This window comes from Perognathus longimembris, chromosome 15 (genome assembly GCF_023159225.1).
Source record: "Perognathus longimembris pacificus isolate PPM17 chromosome 15, ASM2315922v1, whole genome shotgun sequence".
Taxonomy (NCBI): Eukaryota; Metazoa; Chordata; class Mammalia; order Rodentia; family Heteromyidae; genus Perognathus; species Perognathus longimembris.
The window spans coordinates 48,055,990-48,083,132 of NC_063175.1; the positions used below are offsets into that span (position 1 = coordinate 48,055,990).

Here is a 27,143-nt window from a genome sequence, read left to right on the forward strand (position 1 = left end):
AATCCAAGGCACCTGTAAATACTTGCTGGTGTGAGATAGAAGTGAATTAGTTCAATTACATATAACAAAAAAGAAAACAAAATTCTGGCAGTGATCCATTTTTCCATAGAGCAAACACTTTTGTTCAGAAATGGGCTAAAGCCAATGATTCTGAGGAAGACAAACCAAGCTTCCAACAGTCGGAGAAGCATCCTGCATGAACCGTGTTACTGAGCAGTTTTCAAGCTCATGTCCCACATTGCCGCCTACATGTGTTTCAGGAACAATCAGGATGATTTCCCTTGAATTCTAGCCTGAAATATGGGTTCTGCATAGATCTGGAATTTCTCTCCTGTTCAGGCACATGTGACCAGGGACTTTAAAGTAACACTGGGTTTGGCAGCTTTTTATCTCAAGAAGATTTCCCAGGCTTTGTAGTCTATAGTTTAAATTCTTCTAAAGGATTTTTTTTTCATGAAATAAATGGTAAATTCTGTGATGCCGATGTCTCTGAAACATGAATTTCAAAATATTAACACTACAAAAAAAAGGGGGGGGGGGAGAGAAGCATTGTGAATGTTCAAGTGGCTGGAGTGACCACTGGGATATTCAAGGCCGACATAGCCAGTAGTGCGGCAGTTGGCATACAGGATGTGTTAGGTGCTGCCGCAGGGCGTAGTTCTTCACAAGGTCTTTACACAGGGTTTAGCTGTCAGTCCAATCTGTAAATGACATTTAAGAGAAAACTCAGCCTTGAAAGAGCTCAAAAATACTATTTTATAAACACAGGGTGCTCTGACACAATGGCAAACAAAAGACAATCACTTTCCATAAGAGGTAAAAGGATTTCAAAGACAGCAAAAATCTACATCAGCTATGAAAACAAAAAGTAAACCTGCATTTTAAAAAATGTCATTTACAGATGGCTTCTCTAATACCGAGAGCCAGGCACAGAGACTATAAAATCTTCCAGTCTCATGTTTCCTAGCTAAATTTACCAACAAGGGCTTCACAATATCCTTAGATCTGGCATTAAAAAGAAGAAATTCCAAGTACTGCCTTAATTTTTCAAAATTTTCCTTCAAAAATCTTAACACTGATTCTATAACAGCCTCCTTGTTTCAAGAGTCTTCAAGAAGTCACAAATTCTAGTTATGTAGTTGTAACCACAATGTAGTGGTAGGTTTTGTGAATTTAAATATCCTCAGAACATGCAATGAGAGACAAATTACATGCCAGACAAAAGAGGTGAAATAAATTCATTTAATTAAAAAAATATAAAAGTGAATTTTATAATTTGAACTGACCCCACTGGAATCAAAATATTCAAGAACATGGGCCATCATGAAATAAAAATACCACCAGGTAAAATATCTACGAAAAATCATTACCAGAGGAATGCTTCCACCTAAATGATATTTTTAGGCAAAAAGGACCTCATCCGTTTCCCTCCAAACTGAAAAGTGAAACATAGCAGAAGGAAAAAAACATTTCTCTAAGTGTTCTGAGCCTATTGTCAACATTCTAAAGCCCTCAGGCAAAATAGTCTTTGATTCCCAAGCAAGTGGTGTTAAGGACTGAGGACTTGAAAGTTAGGTGAGGAAACTGACTTCTAAAAATGACTTTGGTTACACATACATGATGAGGGTCTTTTTAATTAGACCTTTTATTTTGGGTGTAGGAGGCAAGTGCATTTGTGTAAGATAAAGACGTTCCATTACTGGAAATTTAGATGGTGTAACACTTTCTTAATGCAGGGGCTGCCCCCATTTTCTATTATTTACCCTTTTACTTTCCAGTATTCTGATCAGTGACAGCATTCTACTGACCAGAAATGCACTGAAATTTATACAGATTTAGGAACTATGAACACATTTACATGTGGTTGTCTTTAAGGTTTATTCTCACTGAAAACCAATGTTTAAACAGTTCTTTTATACAAAATTTAATAATTTAGCTTATGAAGTAATTTAAACACTTAAGTTCCCTCAAAAAGACAACATTTTTGTGCATACATACAGGATGTACACAGACAAAAAGGATGGTCAAAAGAATTTCTTGGCAGCTGCTTCTTGCTGAGTCCTACAAATAAAGGAAAAGAAAATTAAAAGAGGTCACATAAATTTGGCACTGACTTGACATTAAAATACCAATGCTTTTGAAAGCACAAAATACATCGAGAAGCATATATTCTATACTTTCAGTGTGAACTGAAATAGACTAGAAATAATATATACTTTGTATAAAATGATTACTGGTTTGTTGAAAGCTGTTTTTATGGGCATATTTAACTCCAGCAAGTGTTTCAATACAACAGAAACAGAAAATAGGAGGTTGAATCTTATTAAGACTTACCTGTACATGATATAACCAATGAACAACACCGTTTGTACCACTACAAATATGACGAAGTGGACAGTAGATAAGCATGATGGGAAGGGCGGGAGCTCGGGGCATTTCGGTTTCTCATTGGATGACTATAAGACAAAAAACTTTGATTATAATCAAACTAGCAGTTTTTAAAGACATAAATGCAAAGTGTCACAAAACGCGTAATATACCATATAAACAACTTTTTATTTATTCACTTTCAAAACTGTCTTTTTTCCCTTTTAACTTTTACTTATGTGTTCTAGCCTGGACAATAAATTTCAAGGCTAGCCCACCACAGAACTACTTTACAATATGATGGCTTTTCCCCAGACTCCAACCCTCCAATCTCAGCACTCAACATGTTGGATTAATCTTCTAATATAGATGTTTTATTCGCTATTTCCCTGTGTATTTCTTACATTTTAAGGAGCAAATTAAGTATCAGGAACAAAGATTTCATCTAGGTCTATTCAGACCTAGCGACTGATTTCCGATACAATAATCTCGATAGGCAAAGTTTTGCAGGACACGTGCTACCTGTGGCATCGACTATCACATCAAAGGGAAGAGGAAGAGAGAATAGTTTCAAATAGAACTAGGACAAGAATGCTTTGAATGAGAAGTCATGCTCGGTAAGAAAATTAAGCCACATTTACAAAAATTATTTATTTATTTGTAGTGTCTACTTAGAAAGGCCATGTCAGACCTTGAGTTCAAAATCCATTACTGCAAACAATTTTAAAAAGTTAGCATTCATAGCTGTGGAAACCAAGTGAAAGGTGTAGGGGAACCTCCTTTTTTTGAGTCCCTAGAAACAGCAGGCTTAGACAAAGTAGTGGGGGGCCTGGGGAAGGGCAAACCTAAGCGGATTAACAGGAGCCCAAAAAGCAGCTGGACCTTGGCAAAAGAAAGGAATGAGGAAGACCACTCAGTTTAGGGGAAGTCCCAAAAAGAGAAAGATGTAAGGTTTAATTAAGACCAGTCACACCCAGAACCAAGAATTGTATTGCTTTGATTGCTTTGTTTCCGAGCTTACTGGAATCGTAATCACTAACAGCAATTCTGCTTCTGTCTGTCTGCTTGCTTGCCTGGCCGAACCTGCCGGACCACCTGTGTGTGGTGAATGGGCTTCTTACCCCATGACGGCCTGCGAGTGGTACATGTGACACTTGCCTTTAAAAGCCCAGCCCTATTTGGCCCTGGTGCTGTTTGTCACCACCATGGTGGTGGTGAGCAGACACTATGCACAGCTAAAGAAAGACTCCTAGCCCAATTGACTGAGTGCTGGTGACTATTGTCATGGGTTGAGGCCCACCTGGGTATCCGGTACATATTAGCCAGGTGCTGGTGGCTCATGCCTGTAATCCTATCTACTCAGGAAGCCTAGATCTGAGGATCCCGATTCAAAGCCAGCCAGCCCAGACAAGATAGTCTGTAAGACTTTTATTCTAACCAACCACCAGAAAACCGGAAGTGGTACTACAGCACTTCAGACCCTGAATTCAAACCCCGCAACCACCACCACCAACAGCAAAAATATAAAGGAAACAGGATTGGAAGTTGAGTTGAGGATCTAAGTTTTCTCTTTACTATGTACTAGCTAATGAGCTTGAGAAACTTGCTCTAATTAGGTATTAATAATATATTAACCTAACATATTTCTTAAGGAACCTCAAATTTAAAAAGCCAGACACAGTGATACATATCTATAATCCCAGTTTCTTGGGATGTAGAAGGATTGAGAGTTCAAGGTAGTAAGATTTTTGTAGTAGGGAGGCTCAATGAATACATAAATTAATTAAAAAATAAAAAAAAGATAAAGCCCCATATAAAATGTAAGCAGCCAGGACTGCTGCTAATAAGTTTGACTAAGAACCATGGACTAGTCACACAGGAATGTAAGTTTTACCCAAGGCCACTGCAGAGTGGGGAAAGAATCCAGTCCAATCCCACAAATGGTGGCAAATACAGGTTATCAAAATAGCAAGAAAGATCAGATCAGAATGTGGAGGGAAAGACAGGTCAAAGATGGAATGAAAAACCCCACGCATGAGTCAGAGACAAGACTAAAATGGGTTAATGGCTAGAAGAAGCTTGGTCCCAACCTTAAGCAACCAGGAAACCAAAACAGATGGAATCTGGGAGCCAGTGGGCAATTCTAACTTAACATCAAGCCAAGTAGCAGCCCCCTCGGGCAGTCGGTGTCTCAGGAGGGAGTTCTTGCTGCCGAGGCAGTGGTAATGACAGGAGAGGGAAGGTTACCAGACTCCGCTGCGCCAAGCTGTCGATGTCTCTCTTCACCACGTGCAGGTGCTCCTTGATGTCCATGAAGTGCTGCGTGGACTCGTAGATGCCCACGGCGCCCGGGTGCTGCAGCCCACTCACCAGTCTCACCGTTTCGCTCATGGAGTTCCTGAAACAGAAAATCCCTTTATCCAGTGAAGTCACTAGAGAGACAACTTTTTTTTTTCCAGTCATAGGTTAAATGGTTATAAGCTTCTCAAGTTCAACACCGTAGGTACTAAATACAACAACAAAAAATACCCAAACCAACCAACCAACCAACCGAAATAGAAGCCAGGCATGGTAGCACATGCCTATAATCTCTCCACTGGGTAGGCAAAGGTCAGAGGAGGAGAGTTTGAGGCCAGTCTGGACTCACAGTTCATTTTTTTTTTGTTTTTTAAAAGAAGCCACGCCATGACCGAGTGGCTGCCTATGGGTTTTGGGAGGTGCCACGGCTCGCCATTGTAAGAGAACAGCACAGTACCTGCTACAGCCTTGGCAAAGGGCAGAATTCCGAATTGGAAGCAAGGCTTCTAATGAAGGCCTACTGCTTTCAAACATGGTAAAAAACTTGCACGCTGAGCTCCCCCAGGACCCCTGTCCGTGAGGCGACTGGAGAAGACAACTACAGCGGGGAGCGCTCTCCCCAACACGGTGCATCCAGCCCTATTTTCCTTGCTGACTTGACTTCGTTGCAATGAGTGAAGCAGCTTTGAGTTCTGTGAATGTTCTAGAAACTGTAGAATCCTCCAACACAAAAGCTCATTGTGCCTATTTCTCCCTGCGGTTCTATCAAATGACACCAGTATGTAAACCTAGTGCTTCAAGTGGAAGCCAACTGAAGAAGCCTCTGCCTGGCTCAAATATGAAGGAAACACAGCTTAAGCTGAGGGATTGCATGGTGGTCAGTCTTCAGTGTAGCGATCTTTTTGAAAGGTAATTCTGAACACATACGACATTTCACATGACATCCTTGCAATCTATGATTCCATAGTTAGGTCACACTGAATGGTATGTCTAAATTTTAAAAAATTATATATGACACAGGAGAAAGAGATACTTGAAAAGGAGGTATGAAATATCCAGACCTTTCCAAATCAATTTAAGTTTTCTTTTAATAGCATGTGTGCTCAAAATTTTCACGAATCGAACGAAGCTTTTTAACTAAAGCACCAGTTAAGAATTACATTTCACCAGGACTAAAATGCTTCCCTCCAAATATAACTTTTTCATGTGAATGTAAAAAATGCTGTCATATTTAATACTCTAAGAATACTGCTTCTCAGAAGAGAATAGTGCTTAAGGAAAAATGTCCTTTAAATGTACACAGACTGAGTCTCTCAAAGTTCTCCTGCTCAACCATTCATTCACCCGTGATCCTGCTAACATTTACTTGGGCATGTTGTGTGTTGGATAGCAATTTTTAGGGAAATAATGTGCGAGAAAAATATAATTCCTGCCTTGCTGAGACGAACAGTCTAGAAGCACTGTCTTATAAGAGTAACTAGTGCACTACAAAGAAAAATGTGGTTTAACTGAGCTGGGCACCTAGGGCTGAGCACTATAGGATGGGGAGAGGTCTAGCAGGAAGAACTGTGGGAGAAGGGAGACATTTAATTTAGGGAAGAGGCCTAAAGCAGGCTAGATAGAATCTAGGAAAAAGCACCTTCTACAGGACGACCGAAGATAGAGCAGTAAGTGAAGAAAACTAAGGGAAGCAGAGGAGTCAAAGGACACCAGCAACAGATGGGATGCTAGAAGTCTTGAAAAGTTTCAAGATGGAGAATTGGGTCCAAGTATCAAATACTACAGTGAGGAAGACTTACTACATTTAAAGATTCTGTCTTCAAAAAAGCTAAGATTTAGACAGGTTGCCAGGAGCGCAGAATCCATATAGCGGGAGACCCCACGGACACAAGGCAGGGTGCGGACCAAGACACACCCGGCAGCGACGAGAAGTTCGGGTCCACACCGGATTCGGACAAGGGAACCCAGCGCGGCAGAAAGAGGGAACGGGGGAAGCCACCACGACACTTCGCCAACCCCTGAAGGGCCAACGGCGGCGCGGGACACACACACAAAGCAGCAAAAGTGAGTCCCCCATAATCCCTTCCCCCAACGGGAGACCCAAGCCCGACAAAGAAGCTATATCTCCCTCCCTCCCCCTCCCCACTCCCGTGGGAACAAAGAACCCCCAAATCAGGCGGGAAGCTCCCATCAGGCGCTGGGAAGCCAGTCTAGCAGGGGAAGGGCGGAACAGCCCCAAGCCCCCAAAGGTTCCTGAACTGGCAGAACCGGCCCCGTCCCCTTCCCAACAGGGGCCGGGGGACGGCCGGCAGGGCAAGCCCCACCCGAGGCGCCTAGACCTTTCGGACTCTTACAACTAAAATCACAGGCGCTGGTGGGCAATACCAGCCCAGCAGGGTCACCTGAGCCTGATCTCGTTTCCCCTCCTCGCAGCGGAGGCGAGGTCTGAGGGTGCCAAGCCACACCCGGACAGTCGATCCCACTGGGCCCCACACATACTGCCTCCCCCCGCAACGGACTCGCGGGAGGGCGCAAGCACAACCCAACAACCCAGGGCTCGCTCTGGGAGGCATACCCCGCTAAAGTGCCTGTTGTAGGGGACTCACAGTGCACAGGAGGGCGGGGCCCCGGCGAAAACGCCCGCTCTGGTAGGCGTGCCCTGCACTGGTGGGCGGGGCCACAGCGACAGCACCTGCTGCCGTAGACACGCCTACACAAAAGGGAGGGAAGATCTACACAGACCTCCAGATGTGCAAATCACAAAGAAACATAACTCAGTTCATCAAAGGACAAGCCAACTCGCCAGCTCCAAAAAGCAGCACGACTGAAGAGGAGATGGAGAATAAAAAAGCAAATGAGGCCATGTTAACAGGAATGATCGAAACCGTCAGAAATGAAATCAGAAAACAATTCCAGGAGTTTAGAGCGGAAATCTGGAAGGACACCCAGGAAGCCAAGAAAGAAATGGAAGCAAAACTGGATACAATGCAAGCCTCGTTTAAAGAAATGGAAGCAAAAATGGATACAATGCAAGCCGCCTTTAAAGAAAATCTCCACACCCTGAGAATTGAAATGCATGAAAAAATAGATTTAAAATACAACTCTTTAAAGGAAGAAATTTCCACCATCAGAGCTGATATGACAACCATGAATAGCTCTCTGACATCCATAAACTCCGCAATTGAAACCATAACACAAAGAGTGGACCATATGGAATCCAGAATCTCTCGCCTGGACGATGAAGCAGCTGACAACAACCAGAAAATGACCACACTCCAAGAAAAGGTGAAGCTTCAGGGAAGATTAATCCAGGAACTAATGGACAAAGACAAGAGATATAATCTGCGCATAATTGGAATAGAAGAAGGAGCCGAATATCAGAGCAGAGGGCTTAATCATGTTCTCAATAAAGTTATTGCAGAAAACTTCCCCAATCTCACAGGGGACCCCATCCAGGTAACCGAAGCCTATAGGACACCTGGCAGGCCAGACCCCAGGAAAACCACCCCAAGGCACATAATATTCAAGACTACAGACCTCAAGATTAAAGAGCAAATTCTGAATTCAGCCAAAGCGAAGAAGGAAACTTTTTTCAATGGGAAGAGGATTCGAATAACATCCGACTTATCCACACAAACTTACCAAGCTCGAAGTGAGTGGAAGAACACCATCCAAGTACTTCAGAATAACAATTTACAACCTCGGATCAAATATCCAGCGAAACTGGAGTTCACATTCGAAGGGAGAACCAGATCTTTCCACACCAAAGAGGAGCTAAAGGAGTATGTGAATAAAAAACCAGCCCTACAGCGAATATTAAGAGGGGAAGCCCACCCAACAGAGATCGTAAAAGACACACAGACAGAATCAGAAAGAAACTTCAATAGCCAAAGTCTAGCAGAAAGACCAGCTCACTAAAGACAAGGAAAAAAAAAAAAAAAACCAGGAAAAAACAGCCCAACAAGAAAATGGAAGGAGAAAAAACACCCTTATCCTTGATCTCTTTAAATATAAATGGCTTAAACTCCCCGATCAAGAGGAGCAGACTGGCAGAATGGATCCGCAAACAAAAAGTTGACATCTGCTGTCTATAAGAGACCCACCTTACAGCAAGGGACAAAAACAGGCTTCGAGTGAAAGGATGGAGCAAGATCTACCAAGCAAATGCACCCACCAAAACGGCAGGTGTAGCCATTCTGATCTCAGACAAGCTGGACTTCTCTTTAAAGCCCACTCAAAAAGACAAAGAAGGACACTACATATTAATACAAGGAAAAATCCAGAATCAAGACATCACGGTGATAAATGTATACTCACCGAACAAAAGAGGCCCGACATATGTCAAGCAAATTCTCACAGAATTACAGAGCAAGATAGATGCAAACACAATCATAGTGGGTGACTTTAATACTCCTCTCTCTCCAAGAGACAGATCCAACACCCAGAGGATTAGTAAGGGAGCTGAGGACCTAAATAACACCATTTCCCAAATGGATCTAACAGACCTATATAGAACCTTCCACCCTACAGAGACCCAATACACCTTCTTTTCAGCAGCCCATGGATCATATTCCAAAATAGACCACGTCATAGCCCACACAAAGAACCTCAGCAAATACAAAAGTATTGACATCATCCCATGTATTATATCTGATCACAGTGGATTAAAGGTAACCCTCAACAACAAAGGATACCACAGAGCCTATACACACTCTTGGAGGCTAAACCCCACGCTGCTATCCAACACTTGGGCCACAGATCAAATTAAAGATGAAATCAACGAATTCATAAGCCACAATGACAAAGAAAACACATCACAAAGAAACCTATGGGACACAGCTAAGGCAGTACTGAGGGGCAAGATCATTGCACTCAGTACCCACATTAAAAGAATGGAAGCAGAGCAGGTGAATACCCTCACGATGAAACTAAAACAACTGGAGAAACAAGAAATGACAGAATCTAAAACGACTAGGAGGGGAGAGATTACAAAGATTAAAGAAGAGATAAATCTGATTGAAAATAGAAAGACCATTCAACAAATAAATAAGACTAAAAGCTGGTTCTTTGAGAAAATAAACAAAATTGACAGACCCCTTGCAAGACTCACAAAAAAAAGAAGAGAAGAGACTCATATTCGTAAAATCAGGGACTCCACAGGAAAAATTACAACAAGTACACACGATATCCAAACAATCATAAGGAGCTATTTCCAAAACCTCTACTCAGCAAAAAACAATAATTTTACAGAAATGGATCAATTCTTAGAGAAATACAAACTGCCCAAACTGAACCAAGAAGAAATAAATCAACTAAATAAACCAATAACTTACGGTGAGATACAGGAGGTAATCAAGAACCTCCCTACTAAGAAAAGCCCAGGCCCAGATGGATTCACCAACGAATTCTACAAAACCTTTAGTGAGGAGCTAATTCCAATACTCCTCAAACTCTTCCACGAAATAGAAACGGAGGGAGAAATCCCAAACTCATTCTACGAAGCTAATATCATACTCATCCCCAAACCAGGCAAAGATCCAACAAAAAAAGAGAACTACAGACCAATATCACTAATGAACACAGATGCAAAGCTCCTCAATAAAATATTAGCTAACAGGATCCAGAAAGTGATCAAGAATATCATACATCATGACCAAGTAGGCTTCATCCCTCAGTCACAAGGATGGTTCAACATCCGTAAATCAATCAATGTAATTCACCACATAAACAGAACTAAAATCAAGAATCACATTGTTATCTCAGTCGATGCCCAAAAAGCCTTCGACAAAATACAACATCCATACCTATTAAAAGCTTTGGAGAGAACAGGAATAGATGGAACATTCCTCAAAACAATAAAAGCCATATACAACAGACCAACTGCTAATATCATATTAAATGGAGAGAAACTTAAATCATTCCCCCTAAACACAGGAACAAGACAAGGATGCCCACTCTCCCCACTTCTGTTCAACATAGTACTGGAATCCCTAGCCATAGCAATAAGGCAAGAGGAGGACATCAAAGGGATCCACATCGGCAAGGAAGAAATCAAGTTATCCCTATTCGCAGACAACATGATCTTATATCTCAAGGACCCAAAAAACTCAGTACCCAAACTCCTACATCTAATAAACCAATTTGGCAAAGTAGCAGGATACAAAATCAATCCACAAAAGTCAGCAGCTTTTCTGTACACCAGCAATAGACAAACAGAAAAGGAAATTATGGAAACAATTCCATTTACAGTAGCCAAAAAAAGAATAAAGTACCTAGGGACCAACTTAACCAAGGACGTGACGGACCTATTCAATGAAAACTACAAAAATCTAATAAGGGAAATCAAAGAAGACACAAGGAGATGGAAAGACCTCCCATGCTCATGGGTAGGCAGAATCAATATAGTGAAAATGGCCATATTGCCCAAATTGTTATACAAATTCAATGCAATACCTATCAAAATCCCAGCCACATTCTTCACTGAAATAGAGAAACCAATCCATAAATTCATATGGAACAGCAAAAAACCTAGAATAGCCAAAGCAATTCTAGGCAAAAAACATAGTGCAGGAGGTATCACCATACCAGACTTCAAGCTCTACTACAAGGCCATCATAACAAAAACAGCATGGTATTGGTATAAAAACAGATCGGAAGACCAGTGGATTAGAATTGAAGACCCAGAAATAAAACCGCACTCTTACAGCCAACTGATATTCGACAAAGGAGCTAAAGACATACAATGGAATAAACATAGCCTCTTCAACTACTGGTGCTGGGAGAACTGGGCAGCCATATGCAGAAAACTCAAAGTAGACCCAAGCCTATCACCATGCACCAAGATCAACTCAAAATGGATCAAGGACCTCAACATCAGACCTGAATCCTTGAAACTACTGAAGGACAGAGTAGGAAAGACACTAGAACTTATAGGCACAGGAAGGAACTTCCTGAATAGAGTCCCAGGGGCACAACAAATAGGGGAAAGACTCAACAAATGGGACTACTACAAATTAAAAAGTTTCTGCACAGCTAAGGTCATAGCCACCAAAATAGAAAGACAGCCAACGATATGGGAAAGGATATTTACCAGCACAGCAACAGACAAAGGCCTGATATCTGTCATCTACAGAGAACTCAAAAAACTAAGCCCATCCAAGCCCAATAAACCTATTAGGAAATGGGCAAAAGAGCTAAAGAGAGACTTCACAAGAGAAGATATAAAAATGGCAAAGAAACACATGAGGAAATGCTCAACATCCCTGCTAGTAAAGGAAATGCAAATAAAAACAACCCTGAGATACCACCTCACCCCAGTTAGAATGGCCTATACTCTGAACTCAGGAAACAACAAATGCTGGAGGGGCTGTGGGGAAAGAGGAACCCTTCTCCATTGTTGGTGGGAGTGCAAATTAGTACAACCACTCTGGAGAACAGTATGGAGGTTTCTCAAAAAGCTCAATATAGACCTACCCTATGACCCAGCCATACCACTCCTAGGCATCTATCCTAAACAGCAAAACCCAAGATATCAAAAGGACATTTGTACTTCCATGTTTATCGCAGCACAATTCACAATAGCCAAAATTTGGAAACAACCCAGATGCCCCTCCACAGATGAATGGATCCAAAAAATATGGTACTTATACACAATGTAATACTACATAGCGATTAGGAATGGTGAAATATTGTTATTCACAGGGAAATGGTCAGAACTCGAACAAATAATGTTGAGTGAGACAAGCCTAGAACACAGAAAACAAAGGGGCATGATCTCCCTGATATATGACTGTTAATAAAGGGAGATGGAGAGACAGTAGAGACCAAGTCTGTGAACACTGTATATGTGCTTGATACACTGTATATTGCATATGGGTCTACCTGACCTAGACAAGGGATGGAAAAACAGGTTGTAAGATATCACAAGAAATGTACACACTGCCCTACTATGTAACTGCACCCTCTTTGCACAACACCTTGTAAAAAAATTTTATGTTCAATTAATAATAAAAAAAATTAAAAAAAAAAAGCTAAGATTTCCTAACACAAAAATCCACAAAAAAAAAAAACACAAGCCCTTGTGAGCTGTAAAGGCAACAATTTCCTGTCCCTTTCCATTTCCTTCTGAAGCTAAAATCAGAAGTCCTAGCGCACAGTTGCGTTAACTTACACGGATGCCATTTGTTCTTACTGGTTAAGTGGGAGTTTGAAAGGCAGGTCTGTACCAAATGCTTCCGTGGGCAGGAGAGTTGGGGGACTGGGAATTCCTAAGCACAGCGTGGACGCTAAGAGCATCTGGAACACGGCACCCTTCACAGAAGAAAGACTAAAAATAGGTAGGAGCAGGTGAGATCCCAGGGGAGCTGGGAGCAGGCGGCAGGGGTAAAGTGGGAGGTGACAGGAGACGTGCACACCCGCATGCGCAGGTCTCCTCTGTCTACATCAGGGATGGGAGCACCAGGATCAGCGCTTTAAGTTACTGTACTGTACCAATGTCAACTTCCTGGTTCTGACAATTATATTGTGGTTAGGTAAGAGTTCAATAGCACAGTAATTGTTTTTCATTTTCTAAAGTCAAAAATTAGATCAAAATTAATATTCTGAAAACCAGGTTACAAGACTAAGTCTATATTCATAAAAGGATTCTATTCATGCAGCTTTAGCTGCTTGAACGGCTCAACTATTCATTTGCTCAGGATTTGAGAGGTGATTTTTATGATAAAGATCAAAAGTTTATACACATTTTCAGTTGTCAGGTGGTCTTTGTACCTCCAGATGTCAGTGCTCTAAAAGTTCAGCTATGAAAATGTGACATTTTGACTTGTTTTCTCTGCTCTAGGCATTAAGAAATACAAAGTGCACAAGCAAACCATTCATATTAGAAATTTGCTGTCACATTCCAAAGTCTCTTATCTTCTCTCTGTTTCTACTTCTGTCCAGTGTCTCTCAGGGTACAAAATGGGAATGAAAGAAGTTGTCACATGGCTTCTACAAGTAGCTTCATGGCATCAAAAAGAAAAAGAAGTTCCTTTAGGTGGGCACAGTAGCTCACACCTGTAGTCCCAGTTATCTGGAAGAGAGAGGAGCATCATAGGCCTGCGGTCACCCTGGACGAAAAGTAACTAAAACAAAAAGGGCTGGGGATAGAGTGGTAGAGTGCTTGCCTACCAAGTGCAATGCCCTAAGTTCAAGCCCTGAATTCAATTCCTAGTATAACACACAGACACAGACACACACACACACACACAGAGTTCCTGCACTGTTTGCTATATTGGAGCTCTGAACATGCTTATTCCCCTAGTATTGCTCATACATCTGTTACACAGAACTCCATATTCTTTTTGTGTTCCCTAAATATAAGCACACGCCAGCCTTTACCAAGTACTTATGATAAACTTTTTTGTTTGTAAAGATATTCAGTTTTTTTTTTTGGGGGGGGGGGGACAAGTATAATAAGAAACGTACTCACTACCTTACATATGTAACTGTAATCCCTCTGTATATCACCTTGACAATAAAATAAAAAGATGCTCAGTTCTTGCTTTTTCAGCCTAAAAATACTTATTAAAATGTTGATGCTGACATGGAGTTTTTAAAATATTAAAATGTCTTAATACCCCTGTTTTCACAAAATAAACTCAGAATGTGATTCTTACCTTCATGGAGAAAGATTACAACAGTGCAGTGCATGTACACCTTTCTTTAGGATATCACATAACACTGAGACACTACTCTTATATACTTACTTCATTTCATTCACTTGTCTCATAATCTCCTGCTGGGTTTTCACAACAGTATCCAGTTCTTGCTGACCAATCTGGAGGAAAAAAGATGACAGCTCAACACTTCTCCTACTGGAGCACTGAACACAGCAGCCCTTCTTTTCTCCTTCCCGTCAGGCAAAGGGTAAGGCCTATCTGTGGATTTGAATGCGCACCTGCCCATGCTGCCCTGGGACCACGGCTCCTCTTTTAGAGATCTCCTCTGTCAGCGACGAGACATATCTTCTCTGCTCATCCAGAATCATATCCAACTGCCGATTCAGCTGCTTGATTTCAAGATGAATACGGTTCTGACCTTCAAAGATTTGTCTTAGCTCACGATCTCCTACACTCTCAAATACATCATCCGCTGAAAAGTGATTACAAATTAAAATGAATAGACTACATAGATGGTTCTGAAGTACTACAACTGGCACAACTGCCAACACATGCCCAAACTAGAATATCACCAACTTTGTGGCATCATCTCCCAAACAGTACATGTGCATACAATTAATTCAACCACAACTAAGTAACTGTTTTTTTTACTATCCAATGACTTAACACTTATAAATTAGGTCTGAATTTTTCTACTTAAAAGTAATTTTCTCTTTCATTTACACAGCATGATTTCATTACAGATAACCAGTGTAGTATGTTAGAAATAAAATAGTGATGGTCTCTGGGGGGAAAGTGTTTATACTTGAAGAAGGATGAGGGACAAAGTGTGACATAAACATTCTGTACACTGATCTGGGTGATGGTTTAGTGCACACATTTGCCAAAATACACCAAGCTGTGTATAGATTATATGCCTTATATATGTATAGAAGGCACATGTACATATAGAAATGTGTTTCTTCACATACTACAATCAGTTCCAGGATATAAACATAAGGGATTATGCTATAATGTTTAAAACAAATTAATTTACATTGCATTTTTATTTCCATTAGGTCTGACTCTTTCTGTTTACTATTGTAGATCTAAGCACGCCAAAGGCTTTATTATAGTCTTAATAATTTATGCTCATAGGGAGAAACTCAGATGAAAAACCTAGCAGATAACATAAAGTCACACTATTTTCTTTAACGTGCAGCTTTGACATAACTTAAGAATCTTAATTACACTGGATTAGACTAGCATTCTAAATTTTACCCATTAAAGGATTCTTAGTAGTAAGAGAAATAGTTATCACTTACTCTCCCAATAGTTTTGATAGGTTTCAAGTGTTTGTTATCATTATGGTGATGATTAAAAGCAGACATAAACCTTAGTAATTTCACTTAACAAATACTGTGCCTTAGCTACTAGTACTACATTGCTATGGTTTTGGCTTGGGGTTCTAATGCTGAACATGGCAAAAAAAATGCCCATCTTTACAAAATTCCCACTCTTGCCTTTTTTTTTTTTGGCCAGTCCTGGGCCTTGGACTCAGGGCCTGAGCACTGTCCCTGGCTTCTTCCCGCTCAAGGCTAGAACTCTGCCACTTGAGCCACAGCGCCGCTTCTGGCCGTTTTCTGTATATGTGGTGCTGGGGAATCGAACCTAGGGCCTCGTGTATCCGAGGCAGGCACTCTTGCCACTAGGCTATATCCCCAGCCCACCACTCTTGCCTTTTGACGGTACTAGGATATGAACTCGGGGCCTTGAGCTTATTAGGCAGACTTCTGAGCCACACCCACAGCTCTTAAGAGCTTCCACTCCAGTGCCTCACTGTTCATCTCTGCAAGCACAGTACTACTTACTCCCATTTCACTAAAGCCACACTTACTGTTACCACCCACACACCCTTACAGATTTGCTCATCACTATTTCCAGAAGTGTCTTGGAAGGTGTTAAGTCCCGAGAGCAGGGATGAGTCGGGTAATACAGACACAACATGCAATGTTCAGCGAGGGCTACAGCTGTGGCACCAACAGGAGCTTCGCGGTGACTCACCGGGCTGCCCTTGCAGGTCAGGGTGGTCCTTCTGGAACTCCTCTTTTTTTTTGTCTAATTCTTGTTGAAAGTGCTCAAATTCCTCCTGATACTTTTCCTTTTCTTTTTCCGAAATCTCTTTATCTGGTGTAGGCTTTTTTTTTTGAAGTTTAAGATAAAAAACAAATACACACACAAACATACAAAACAGAAAAGGGAACCAGTGAGACATCTTAATACATTCACCTTTTCTCATGCTAACTACTCCACTACTAGTTGGAAGCTTACTCCTACTGAAATCGTAGCCACTTTTATTTAACTTCTTGGTGCTGGTACTAGGACTTGAACTCTGGGCCTGGGTGCTGTCCCTTAGCTTTTTCAATCAAGTCTGGCACCCAACCGCTTGAGCTACAACTCCACGTATAGCTTTTTGCTGGTTAACTGGAGATAAGTCTCATGGACTTTTCTGCTCAGGTGGGCTCTGAATCTTGATCCTTGAATCTCAGCCTCCTGAGTAGTAAAGATTGCAGGTCTGATCACTGGCACCTGGCCCAATTTAACCTTGCTACTAAGAATAGCACTAAAAATAACAATGACCACGACTATTTACTGACACAAAATGCATTTGCACTTGGCTATAAGCACACTGTCTAACATAATTCTTATAATATCATGAGGAGGTCAGGACCAGCATCTGTTAACCCATCAAGAAAATGGCATACCAGAGGTTCGGTAATTTGTCAAAGATCATGGGCAATGAAGAAGAGAAACAAGACATAAACCTAGGACAGTCTTCCCAGTCAGATATCAGGCAACAGTGTGGAAAACTGAAAATAAACTCTTGGAAAAACATTGTCTTCACTTACCGGCTCTTTTCCAGGCTCAGTCAATTGGAAAGTCAGAAAAGAGAGAACATCATGGTCATCTACGAAGTAAAAAAAAAGTCTGAAAAAGTTCCAATACAGATCATGTTTAGAGTTGTCAATTTACTGTGTAATATTTGCTGCTTCAAAAAACAATTAGCTCTAACTTGGCAGAAGCAACAGTGCTCTCTGAGATTAAGAGACAAAAATTCATTGCATTGGAAATCAAAACTTCATCAAATTAGAAACGATGTACATTGTCCTAACCAACCTGACTTACCGAATTGTAAACTAACTTGTTTGTACAAATACTTAATAATAATTTTTTTTTTTTTTTTTTTTTTTTGCCAGTCCTGGGCCTTGGACTCAGGGCCTGAGCACTGTCCCTGGCTTCTTCCCGCTCAAGGCTAGCACTCTGCCACTTGAGCCACAGCTCCGCTTCTGGCCGTTTTCTGTATATGTGGTGCTGGGGAATCGAACCTAGGGCCTCGTGTATCCGAGGCAGGCACTCTTGCCACTAGGCTATATCCCCAGCCCTATAATTTTAAAAAATTATGGTAAAATGGCACAGAAAAGAAAAAAATGATGTACACTCACTTTTTCTATATCTACTTATTAAACATCTGTTATAAGTGTTTACCATATAACAGATGTTTATAAGTGTTTACCATATAACAGATGTTTAATAAATGTATGATGAGGGATGAACAAACAGAGGGTCAAAATAAGTGTAAACTCCTAATTCTGGGACCACAATACTCCCACATTTCACCCCAAAACCCTACCAAATAAGATGAAATCCTGCTCACATATTTTTGGTATTATCTGACTAAAGGGACATTCAATTTTTTGCCAATCCAAGTTCATTTTAAGTTGCTACTGTAGACTGAACCCATAACACTGAACTAAATTCCAGTTCTGGCTGGTCATATCCACAGAGCAATTAATTTCAAGTGTGTAGTAATCTTTACATTTTCTGCCACTCTTATGGAGATCAAGAGATGTAGACAGATTACACAAAGACATGCACTATTGCAGTATAAACTGGGTAACTTGAATCAGATCATAACTTCATGGAAATAACCACTACTGTGAGCTTCAGAAACTCCTTTCATCTATGATGTGGCAAACTCATCTGAAAATATTTCTCACTGGGCACTGGTAGCTCAGGTCTGTAATCCTAGCTACTCAGGAGGCTCAGATCTGAGGATCAAAGCCAGCCCAAACAGGAAAGTCTGTGAGTCTCTTCTCTTCAATTAACCAGTAGAAGACTGGAAGTGGAGCTTTGGCTCATAGTACACATGTGTACACACACACATACACACACACACACACACACACACACACACACACACACACACACCCCACACACGACTTCTCCCTCTCTTCCTGGGTTATGCAATTTGTCCATTTGAACATTATTTATTTATTTATTTACTTATTTTGGCCAATCCTGGGCCTTGGACTCAGGGCCTGAGCACTGTCCCTGGCTTCCTTTTTGCTCAAGGCTAGCACTCTGTCACTTGAGCCACAGCGCCACTTCTGGCCGTTTTCTGTATATGTGGTGCTGGGGAATCGAACCCAGGGCCTCATGTATATGAGGCAAGCTCTCTTGCCACTAGGCCATATCCCCAGCCCCTTGAACATTATTTAAAAATGCCTTGAACCATATAAACACACAATTGTATCAGTATGGAATAACTTTATCTTTGTTTAAAGTCTGGTCCCTAAACAGTATTTAATAAGGTTGTCAAATTCATTTGTATGTGATGTGTCAACCCACAGAATCTTCAAACAATTGGCAATTAATCTCTTATAGCCTCTACAGTACACATGGTCCCTTTACTATAAAAGAACACCCACAATGATTTTGTAATCTGCATGTTTTATGTACCTGAAGCAATCATATTACCTGTAGAACACAGGCACAGAATTGAACAGTCCCAACCAAGCAAAAGAATGGCACAGTAGACTAAGAGAAGGTGCCAAAATAATCTACATGATTCTACATAAGCAAGCATATAAGTCATGAAACTGTACTATTACCAGTAAGATGCAGTCCATACATTTTCAATAAAAGACTTACCTGCAAGACCTCCTGTGGCAGCAGATATTCCAAAATGTCCTTGTGGGGGGATAACCATGTTTTCTACTTTGGCACAAAATTCATAATCATTCTTATCTGGTGTAAAGCCATTATTAATCATTACCTAGAAAGAAAAATTATAGCCTCAGCTTTTATAACAGACATTATGGAGTGAATTTCAGTTTGTCAATTTCATGACTAATAATATTCAATCTTCCTTTCATTATTATAAAGGCTAATTTAATAGTTCTCATGTGGTAGCACTGTACAATAAGTCAGTTTTGTTAGTTACTTGGTACGGCACTGTCCAAGTACTGGAAAGTCTCCCACATTCAATTTCTCCATGATCTAGTCACCGGGAGGTCAACTGTGCATAGAGTACACAGCACAGTGTGATACTTTAAGGGTCAGGAGTCTAAATCATCTGACCTTTTCCTCCTTTCACACATACCATTTGAACAGCACTGGGCCCTAACTTATCTTTCAAAACCGCAGACTGGATCATTTCTCTTCTTGCTTTATTTCAACTTCTTTCAAGGCCCTGTGCCTGCTTTCTGTGGCTAGAAAACACACACACACACACACACACACACACACTCTTGCTTTTGCTTTCAGTCATAGCTCAACTCTGAAAAACAGTTCCTGACCTTCCTTGTACTCTTACAGGATTACAAGATTCAAACCCAAGATTCCTTAATGGTGACCCTGTCTTTGTCACACTGCACAGAAATGGTTATGTGTGTTGTCCATTACATTATATGTTCTTTGTTTGACTCATCCGGAAGGCTTGGATATATATATGTAACATATGCCGTACAGAAGGACAGTTCAATTCCTACTGACCAAAGGAAACCTGCTGGCAAAGGTTTAGGCGACACTCAGGTTTGCCAGCTCCAAAGCCACATCTGTACTCTATACAGAAAAACACTGACAAGTACACGAACATCATTAGCATCAAGTGCTTTTAACTTTAAGAATTCAAAGTCCTACGAAAAAGCTGTGATTTGTTTACTATATCACCTACTGTCAATGTTTTCTGGTAATAGATAATCTTGGCCCGGACAGGATAGGGTTTGTTACGGAAGTCCCTCTGGCAACTTGCTAGGGCTTGACTGGCACCATCACTACAGCATGGAAGAAAGAAACAAACAGACTTAGGATGTGTTTCAACACTTAAAATTCTTAAAGATTAAATAAGAGCAAGGTATGACCGAGTGTTACGATACTTTCAAGTTATTTATTCAGAAGACACAAATAGATGGCAGACAAGTATTTCCTGTGAGAACGCTGGGTGACATGAGATGCTAATATCACCACGGGTTGATAAGAAGGGGAATGACCTTCTGTGCCAGGGGAGACCAGCACAGAGGTCACCTACCCTGCAGCACAACCAAATCTCTTGTGAGGCTTTTAGAAATGCACATTGGTAGACTTCCTTCTAAGTCCACTGAGCAGAACCTGGGCAGAAGGCCCAGGTATATCTAGTTTAAACAGCTGCCCAGGGTTGGGTGATGACCAACCTGAACTGGCTGAAAACCACCAAGACAGGAAAGAATAAACTGGAGCACAGACAAGTTAGTTTCCTTACTGGATGGTTCTATTACACATATCTCTGTATATAGATATATAATATATATTTTTTCTTCATTTTTGCAGAGATACATTTTTGTATAAAAATAAGGGGGCTGCAGACATTGCTCAAGTGATATAATGCTTGCCTGCCATATGCAAGGCCTAATGTACATAACGTTATAAGTATGCTAAATACTCAGAAGCTTCACCACCCATTTACAGTTTTTACATAAAGCAGTATCAAGGTTGAATAAGTGGCATACACTGTGTATTCATTAGTTTGGTCAAGGCTACACTTTATTTTTGAAATCTGAGATTTTTTTTCCATAGAAAGAACTTTAAGATAGAACCAAATTAAAATGAGACCTTCTCACTGCATTACAAAATGATCTCCTAACAAAAAATAAATCTCATTTTATAAGGTTCAGATTTGGCTCAGTGTTCCCAAGGTTTCCAATGAGAAGCAGAAATGGGAAATAATGTAAAAATCACACACTTACTTTTGATGGTCATAATGGATCTGTCCATTGTTGCCTACAATTACGATGGCAGGATTATTTTTCTAAAAAGAAAACAAAAAACACAAGAAAAACATTTCTTTTAAATTCCTGAACATAAAACAAAAATTCCAGATCATTCTTTTATTGTTTCGTTTTTTGCCAGTCCTGGGGCTTGGACTCAGGGCCTGAGCACTGTCCCTGGCTTCTTTTATGCTTAAGGCTAGCTAGCACTCTGCCACTTGAGCCACAGCGCCACTTCTGGCCTTTTCTATATATGTGGTGCTCAGGAACCAAACCCAGGGCTTCATGTATACAAGGCAAGCACTCTTGCCACTAGGCCATATTCACAGTCTCCAGATCATTCTTGATGTGTCTCTTACATAGCTTCCAGGATTCAAAAGCTTAAAATAGGATGGTCTTGACATTTATGGAGTTGCTAAAGTTCTTTAACTTGCTAATAGTGATGTTTAAAAAGCCAGTAGAGAAACAGCCAGCTGCTAAATCACAAGTTTATTTGTTCTTCACTGTTTTAGGAGAAATCATTTTAAGAACTGACCTGAACTGGGTGCTGATGGCGCATACCTGTAATGCTAACTACCGAAGTGGCTGAGATTTGAGGTTCAAGGCCAGCCAGCGCAGGACATCAAACACTTATCTTCAATTAACCAGCAAAATCTAAAAGTGGAGCTGTGGCTTCAGTGGTAGAGCACCAGCCTTGTGTGAAAAAGCTAAGGGAAGGCAGCATCCAGGCCCTGAGTTCAAGTCCCAGTACTGGCATTAAAAGGAAAAAAAACTGACCTGATCAAGTAAGTGGTTAACATAAACATAGCAAAAGTATGAATATGTGAGTCAGTCAGAGGTAGTAATACATAGGGTACTGTTATGAAAGTAAACAGTTATGGTCTCTACACACGATTGGTTTCACTGCCCACATCTAAAGACTGACTCATGCTTACTTACCATAATTACTAAGTACAAGTTGGATAGGGAGAGAGGTCATGGCAAAGTTCTGACTTAGGGCTCCATTATGACTTTAAGTTGGTGTATGAAAAATTTATCCGCATAGTTCTTAGTTGCTGAATCCTCTACTACATGGAGATTATCACCTGAGGAGTTCTCTATTGTCAAGTGCATCAACTGTTAGAAAAGCTATGCTCCTCATGGCCTAGCCTGGCTAGGAGAAAAAGTGGGCAGCAGTTCCGACAATAAATATACCTTTCCATCATTGTCAAAAGAATCAAAAAATATTCCAACACCATTCCACATATCAGCTGATCCAAAGACAGGGCCCTCCAAACCTTGGTTTTCTGTGTACCAAATTGCCTGAAAATACAAACAAGGAAGTTAGAAGCTAGTGGTATGTGCACGTACACTGCAATACATTATACTACGGTAACTGCATGTATGTATCTTTCAAAAACAGAAATGATCATACTAGGCCATCAGCTCCAATCCGACCTCTGCCAGTCACTCGAAATGTCACCTCGACTTCCCAGTTCTCGAAGGCTGCTTTTGTCTTTGTCCACACTGATCCTCTTTGGCTTTTTAGTGATGGTGCTATTCGAATTTGATCTGAACTTGGAATAGCATCTATAGCAGAAGGCAGAGAAGAAAAACTTTAAGTTATAATTAGGTAAAATTCAATACATCATTACTAAACTGTTATAGATAGCTATAAAGATCAAATTGTAATCTATAGAATAACTTTGTTATGAAATAATTTCAGTTGGAAGTTACGGCTTTGAAATTTGAGGGCTAACATCTCTTATTTATTTTTTTCTTCCTTGTGAGTGCTAGGGATTAAACCCAGGGCCTTGCACATGGCAAGCAAGCACTATATCAGCTACCTAGCAACTTCATGTATATACAAGAGGTTACGCAAGTGTGTATTCAGGCGTTGGGGATGCCACTTCAGCTTCAAAACTCCAGAATAAAGAAAGCCACAAATGTTCTAGCTTTTCAGTATATAGCCAAGTTACACAGTATGCCTGAGTCTATTAACTGTACAAGCTAATTATGCCTAAAATAATTTTATATATACTTTAAATAAAAATAATTTACTTCTATTAAAGAAAACTAGTCATCATCAGCAGTTGGAAGAACAGTGCTGATATACTTGTGAGACAGCGTCATCACCAAACTTGAACTTGTGAAAAAATCTCATAACACGTGAGGTATGAGAAACTGATGTTTGATAAAACTAGGTATGCTTATAAATGTCTCAATCCTCTTGTTATTGGGCTTGGTTATCAAAGCACTAATAAAGCCTAAAGCTTTTGAATAATGCTAGCATTTCCTCCCAAACAATAACCATTCTGACATTTATGCTGGAAAACAAAACAACTGTATATCACATTCACAAGAAGAGAGACACTGCTGGGGTAATCATTCACAGTCTGCTACTATCACATCCAAGTACTAAAAAGCTAGAGAAAGGACAACATGGGAAGAGTACTGACAATCAGAAGACTTTGAGTTCAGCTGCCCTGACATTTGCCAGCCTCATAACCTTTTCTAAGAACATTAACCTTTCCAAACACTAACTGTTCTGTATATACAACAGACAATACCTGCTCTGCCTGCTAAGGACCAACTCAGAGTTTGAAGGTGAAAGAACTTTCAGAGCTATAGTTAGAAAATGTTATCTTTTTTTTTTTTTAATGCACCTTTGGACCTAAGGATGTGTACTGACAGTGCAGGAGGACAGAGTTAAGAAACAACGCGGATTTATCTTGAAGTTGTAAAGGGCTATGATTAAACCAGATTTCTCTCTCTTTTTTTTAATGGATCAGAGGGCCAATGAAGAGTGGGGATGAACAATGGCATTAAGAGAACAGAGAGACTAAAAATTACAGTAACAAGAGAGCAAGAAACATATCTATATCTAAGATATAGATCTCTAGAGATATACATAGATATCAGTAATCCCCAGCATCTACAGTATATAGATAAGGCATGGCTAAAAATTCCTATTTCAATTTTTAATTTAGTCTAGTCACACAACTTAAATCCCTCAGGTAATTATCCTTACATGTTTGCAACACACTAACTGGTTGTGGTTCTGTAAAATAAAGTCAAGGTACTAAGTTCCAGATTGCTGTCTCTAATTTCCTGATGTGTACATGTGAGAGAGAGAGACGTAAGTAGGCAATGGAGTAGTACAAAACTGAAAAAGTGTGAATAAATCTACTATTAATAAAAGTCATCATCCTGGCTAGGAATGTGGCTTAGGGGTAGAGTGCTTGCCTCTTATACATGAAGCCCTGGGTTCCATTCCTCAGCACCATACACACAGAAAAAGCCGGAAGTGGGGCTGTGGCTCAAAAGGTAGAGTGCTAGCCTTGAGCAAAAAGAAGTCAGGGACAGTGCTCAGCCCTTGAGTTCCAAGCCCCAGGACTAGCGCCCCCCCCCCCCCCCTCAAGTCATCATTCTTCCAAAATAAAAACAAAATTTCAACAACTTGTGTTTGGTATCATGTGTATCATCTTTGTGGGTATTAGGAACAATATAATCTTGATTTAAAAATATACCCAGCAGGCTTATAAGGAATGCCAAGTAACAACATAATTACACTCTACTTCAACGACTTAATGACTTGGCCATTAAATCAAACTGAAATGTAACCTTCTAATTACACATTAATTCGAGGGAAATGGCCTTTTCTTAAAACTGTACTTCCGACTTAGTAATTGCTGTGCATTAAAAAACAACAACAACCTTGTTTCCAGCTTTGGGTAACCTAAAAGAATATATACAAGACCAGAACACATGCATATATACTTGGTTGCTTAATCACACCTAAGAACAGAATTCACACCTAACATTCATGTCACAGAAAAAAGCCTTTGCTACTTGTTGCACAGGAAGCATCTGATGGTCCCCGAACAGAGCTTATTACATGCCAAGTGCTAAGGCTGATGCCGTAGCTTAGTAAGCAGTTGACACGGGCGGCGCATAAAACGGCAGATACGGTTCTTCTCTGGAGTACCAAACACAGAGAAAGACAGAACTTGAAGCAGTGATTACGTCCACGTCTCCAGTGGTTGTTGTTTTGCCTTGAAATGAGAAAAGCGAGAGGCCTCCCGTCTCCGGTTCAGAAACGACGCCGGAAGGGGCATCCTGGTACCAAGCAAAAAAAGCCAGACGGTGCCCGTCAAGCGACTCCACGCCAAGACCTAAGGTTATGACGAGGCAGACGGACGCGTACCTACTACCTACCTGCCTACCATATTCCCCGACTGTCGGGGAGGCTCGGGCAACCCCGAGGCGCGGGGGTGGGGTGGGGGGAAAGACAGGCAGGGGCGAGGAGGAGGCTGCCAGGGCGGCGGGGAGGGGAGGGGAAGGGAGGGGGGACGTGTGTCCCTCGGAGACGTGGCGTCGGGGTGAAACGCGACACCGGGGTGGGTGGGGGGGGGCGGCTGGAGGGCAGGGGGGTGGAGGTGGGGTACACCACGCCGCCAGCAGAGTCCGAAAGGGGGGGGTCGAGGCAGGCCGGCGAGGGGCGGCGGGAGGGGACGCGGAGAACTCGAGGGCCGGACGGGCCGGGGCCCGGGGCTGCCCCCGGGGGATGATGCCCACCGGGCGTCCAGGGCGTGCGGCGCTCCAGGCCGGCCCCCGCCGCGGGCGCACGGAGCCTCCGCCCCGGAGACCCCACGGCCCCCCCACCCCCCAGCCCCGGCTTACTCCCCGCGTGGGCCCAGAAAGGCACGGTCCCGTCACTCTGCACCAGGTGCGGTCCCTTGAAGCTGTATTTGTACTCGAAACGACGGTGTGGCAGCTCGGCCGGCGTGCCCGCGGCGCCGGCGGCCACGGCGTCGCCCACCAGGCCATCGCCCCCGACGAAGCGGCTGAGAGACAGCAGCAGCGCGTAGAAAAACGGTCGCGATCTGGCCTGGGGACGCTTTCGCTTGGATCCCGCCATCTTGGATTCTCGGACGCACGGGCCGGCGGGAGAGGGAGGGGCGCCAGAGGCTGCGGATGGCCAACAGGGCGCTCGCTGATTGGTGGAGCCCGCGGGACCCCGAGGGCAAGGGGTGAGCCCCGCCCCCGGCCCCTGGATCCCGTCAGCCGTCTGGCTCCCAGCTTCGGTGGGCGTGGCCCGCTGGGGGCGTGGTCACGAGAAGGGGCGGGTCTGTGGGCGGGGCTATTTGTATGGTTCCAGGGTCCTGGGGAAGGTGTTTAAGCCTTTCTGCAGGAGGAGCTACCCTAGGCCTACCTGCAGGAGGCTTCCTCCAGCCACTAAAGAGACCTAAGAATCTGAGAAGGTAAAATAACTTCAAATCGAGTTATCTTTTCACATCTCTTCTCCACCTCATTCCGTTCTTCCGCTTGTCCTTTCCTTAGGCTTACATTTCTACACAATACCCACATAAAACCCATCCCTCCTCCTGTCCTGATTAAAAGAAGCCCTTTCTGCAGTCTGCTCTAGTTTTCAGACAGGTAGCTTGAAATGCCACCTGCCAAATAAAAAGGCAGAAGCTTAAAGGCTTTCCTTTCCTAATTTGTCTCTCTCCCTGCATGAAATGTGTACTCACTGTCTGATGATGAAACTGCCATCGTGCTACCACTAAAAGTAATGGTGCCAAAAGTCACAGGACCTAGATGATTTCCTTCAGCCCCTCTAATAGCCAGGACAGCAATTTTCATTTTCTGATGAAACTCATCCTCTTGTAAGCCATTGTTGCGAAGTTCTTTTACCTTCAATTCTGTGGCCATAGCCCCTGACAAGTATGGAGAGGTGCTCTACATCAAGCAGTGGTAAACATGCATGTTTGGA

At 41.9% G+C, this 27,143-nt stretch overlaps 1 protein-coding gene across 3 annotated transcripts; it reads right to left on the reverse strand.

Moving 5' to 3' along the window:
• Lman1 (lectin, mannose binding 1) lies at positions 1 to 26,317 on the reverse strand. Of its 3 annotated transcripts, none has more exons than XM_048363306.1 (14): positions 26,051 to 26,317; positions 22,803 to 22,957; positions 22,583 to 22,690; positions 21,368 to 21,429; positions 20,320 to 20,419; positions 19,296 to 19,419; positions 17,213 to 17,271; positions 16,368 to 16,500; positions 14,603 to 14,796; positions 14,412 to 14,482; positions 4,615 to 4,765; positions 2,335 to 2,456; positions 1,999 to 2,061; positions 1 to 489 (listed from the first exon to the last, which is right to left on the reverse strand). In XM_048363306.1, the coding sequence occupies exons 1-13, from the start codon at positions 26,286 to 26,288 to the stop codon at positions 2,025 to 2,027; spliced, it is 1,554 nt and encodes a 517-aa protein (XP_048219263.1). In that variant the 5' UTR covers positions 26,289 to 26,317; the 3' UTR covers positions 1 to 489; positions 1,999 to 2,024. The 3 variants fall into 3 exon arrangements, with proteins under 3 accessions (XP_048219263.1, XP_048219264.1, XP_048219262.1); XM_048363307.1 differs by having other exon boundaries at positions 1 to 701; XM_048363305.1 differs by having other exon boundaries at positions 1 to 2,061.
• Positions 26,318 to 27,143: the final 826 nt, after the last annotated feature.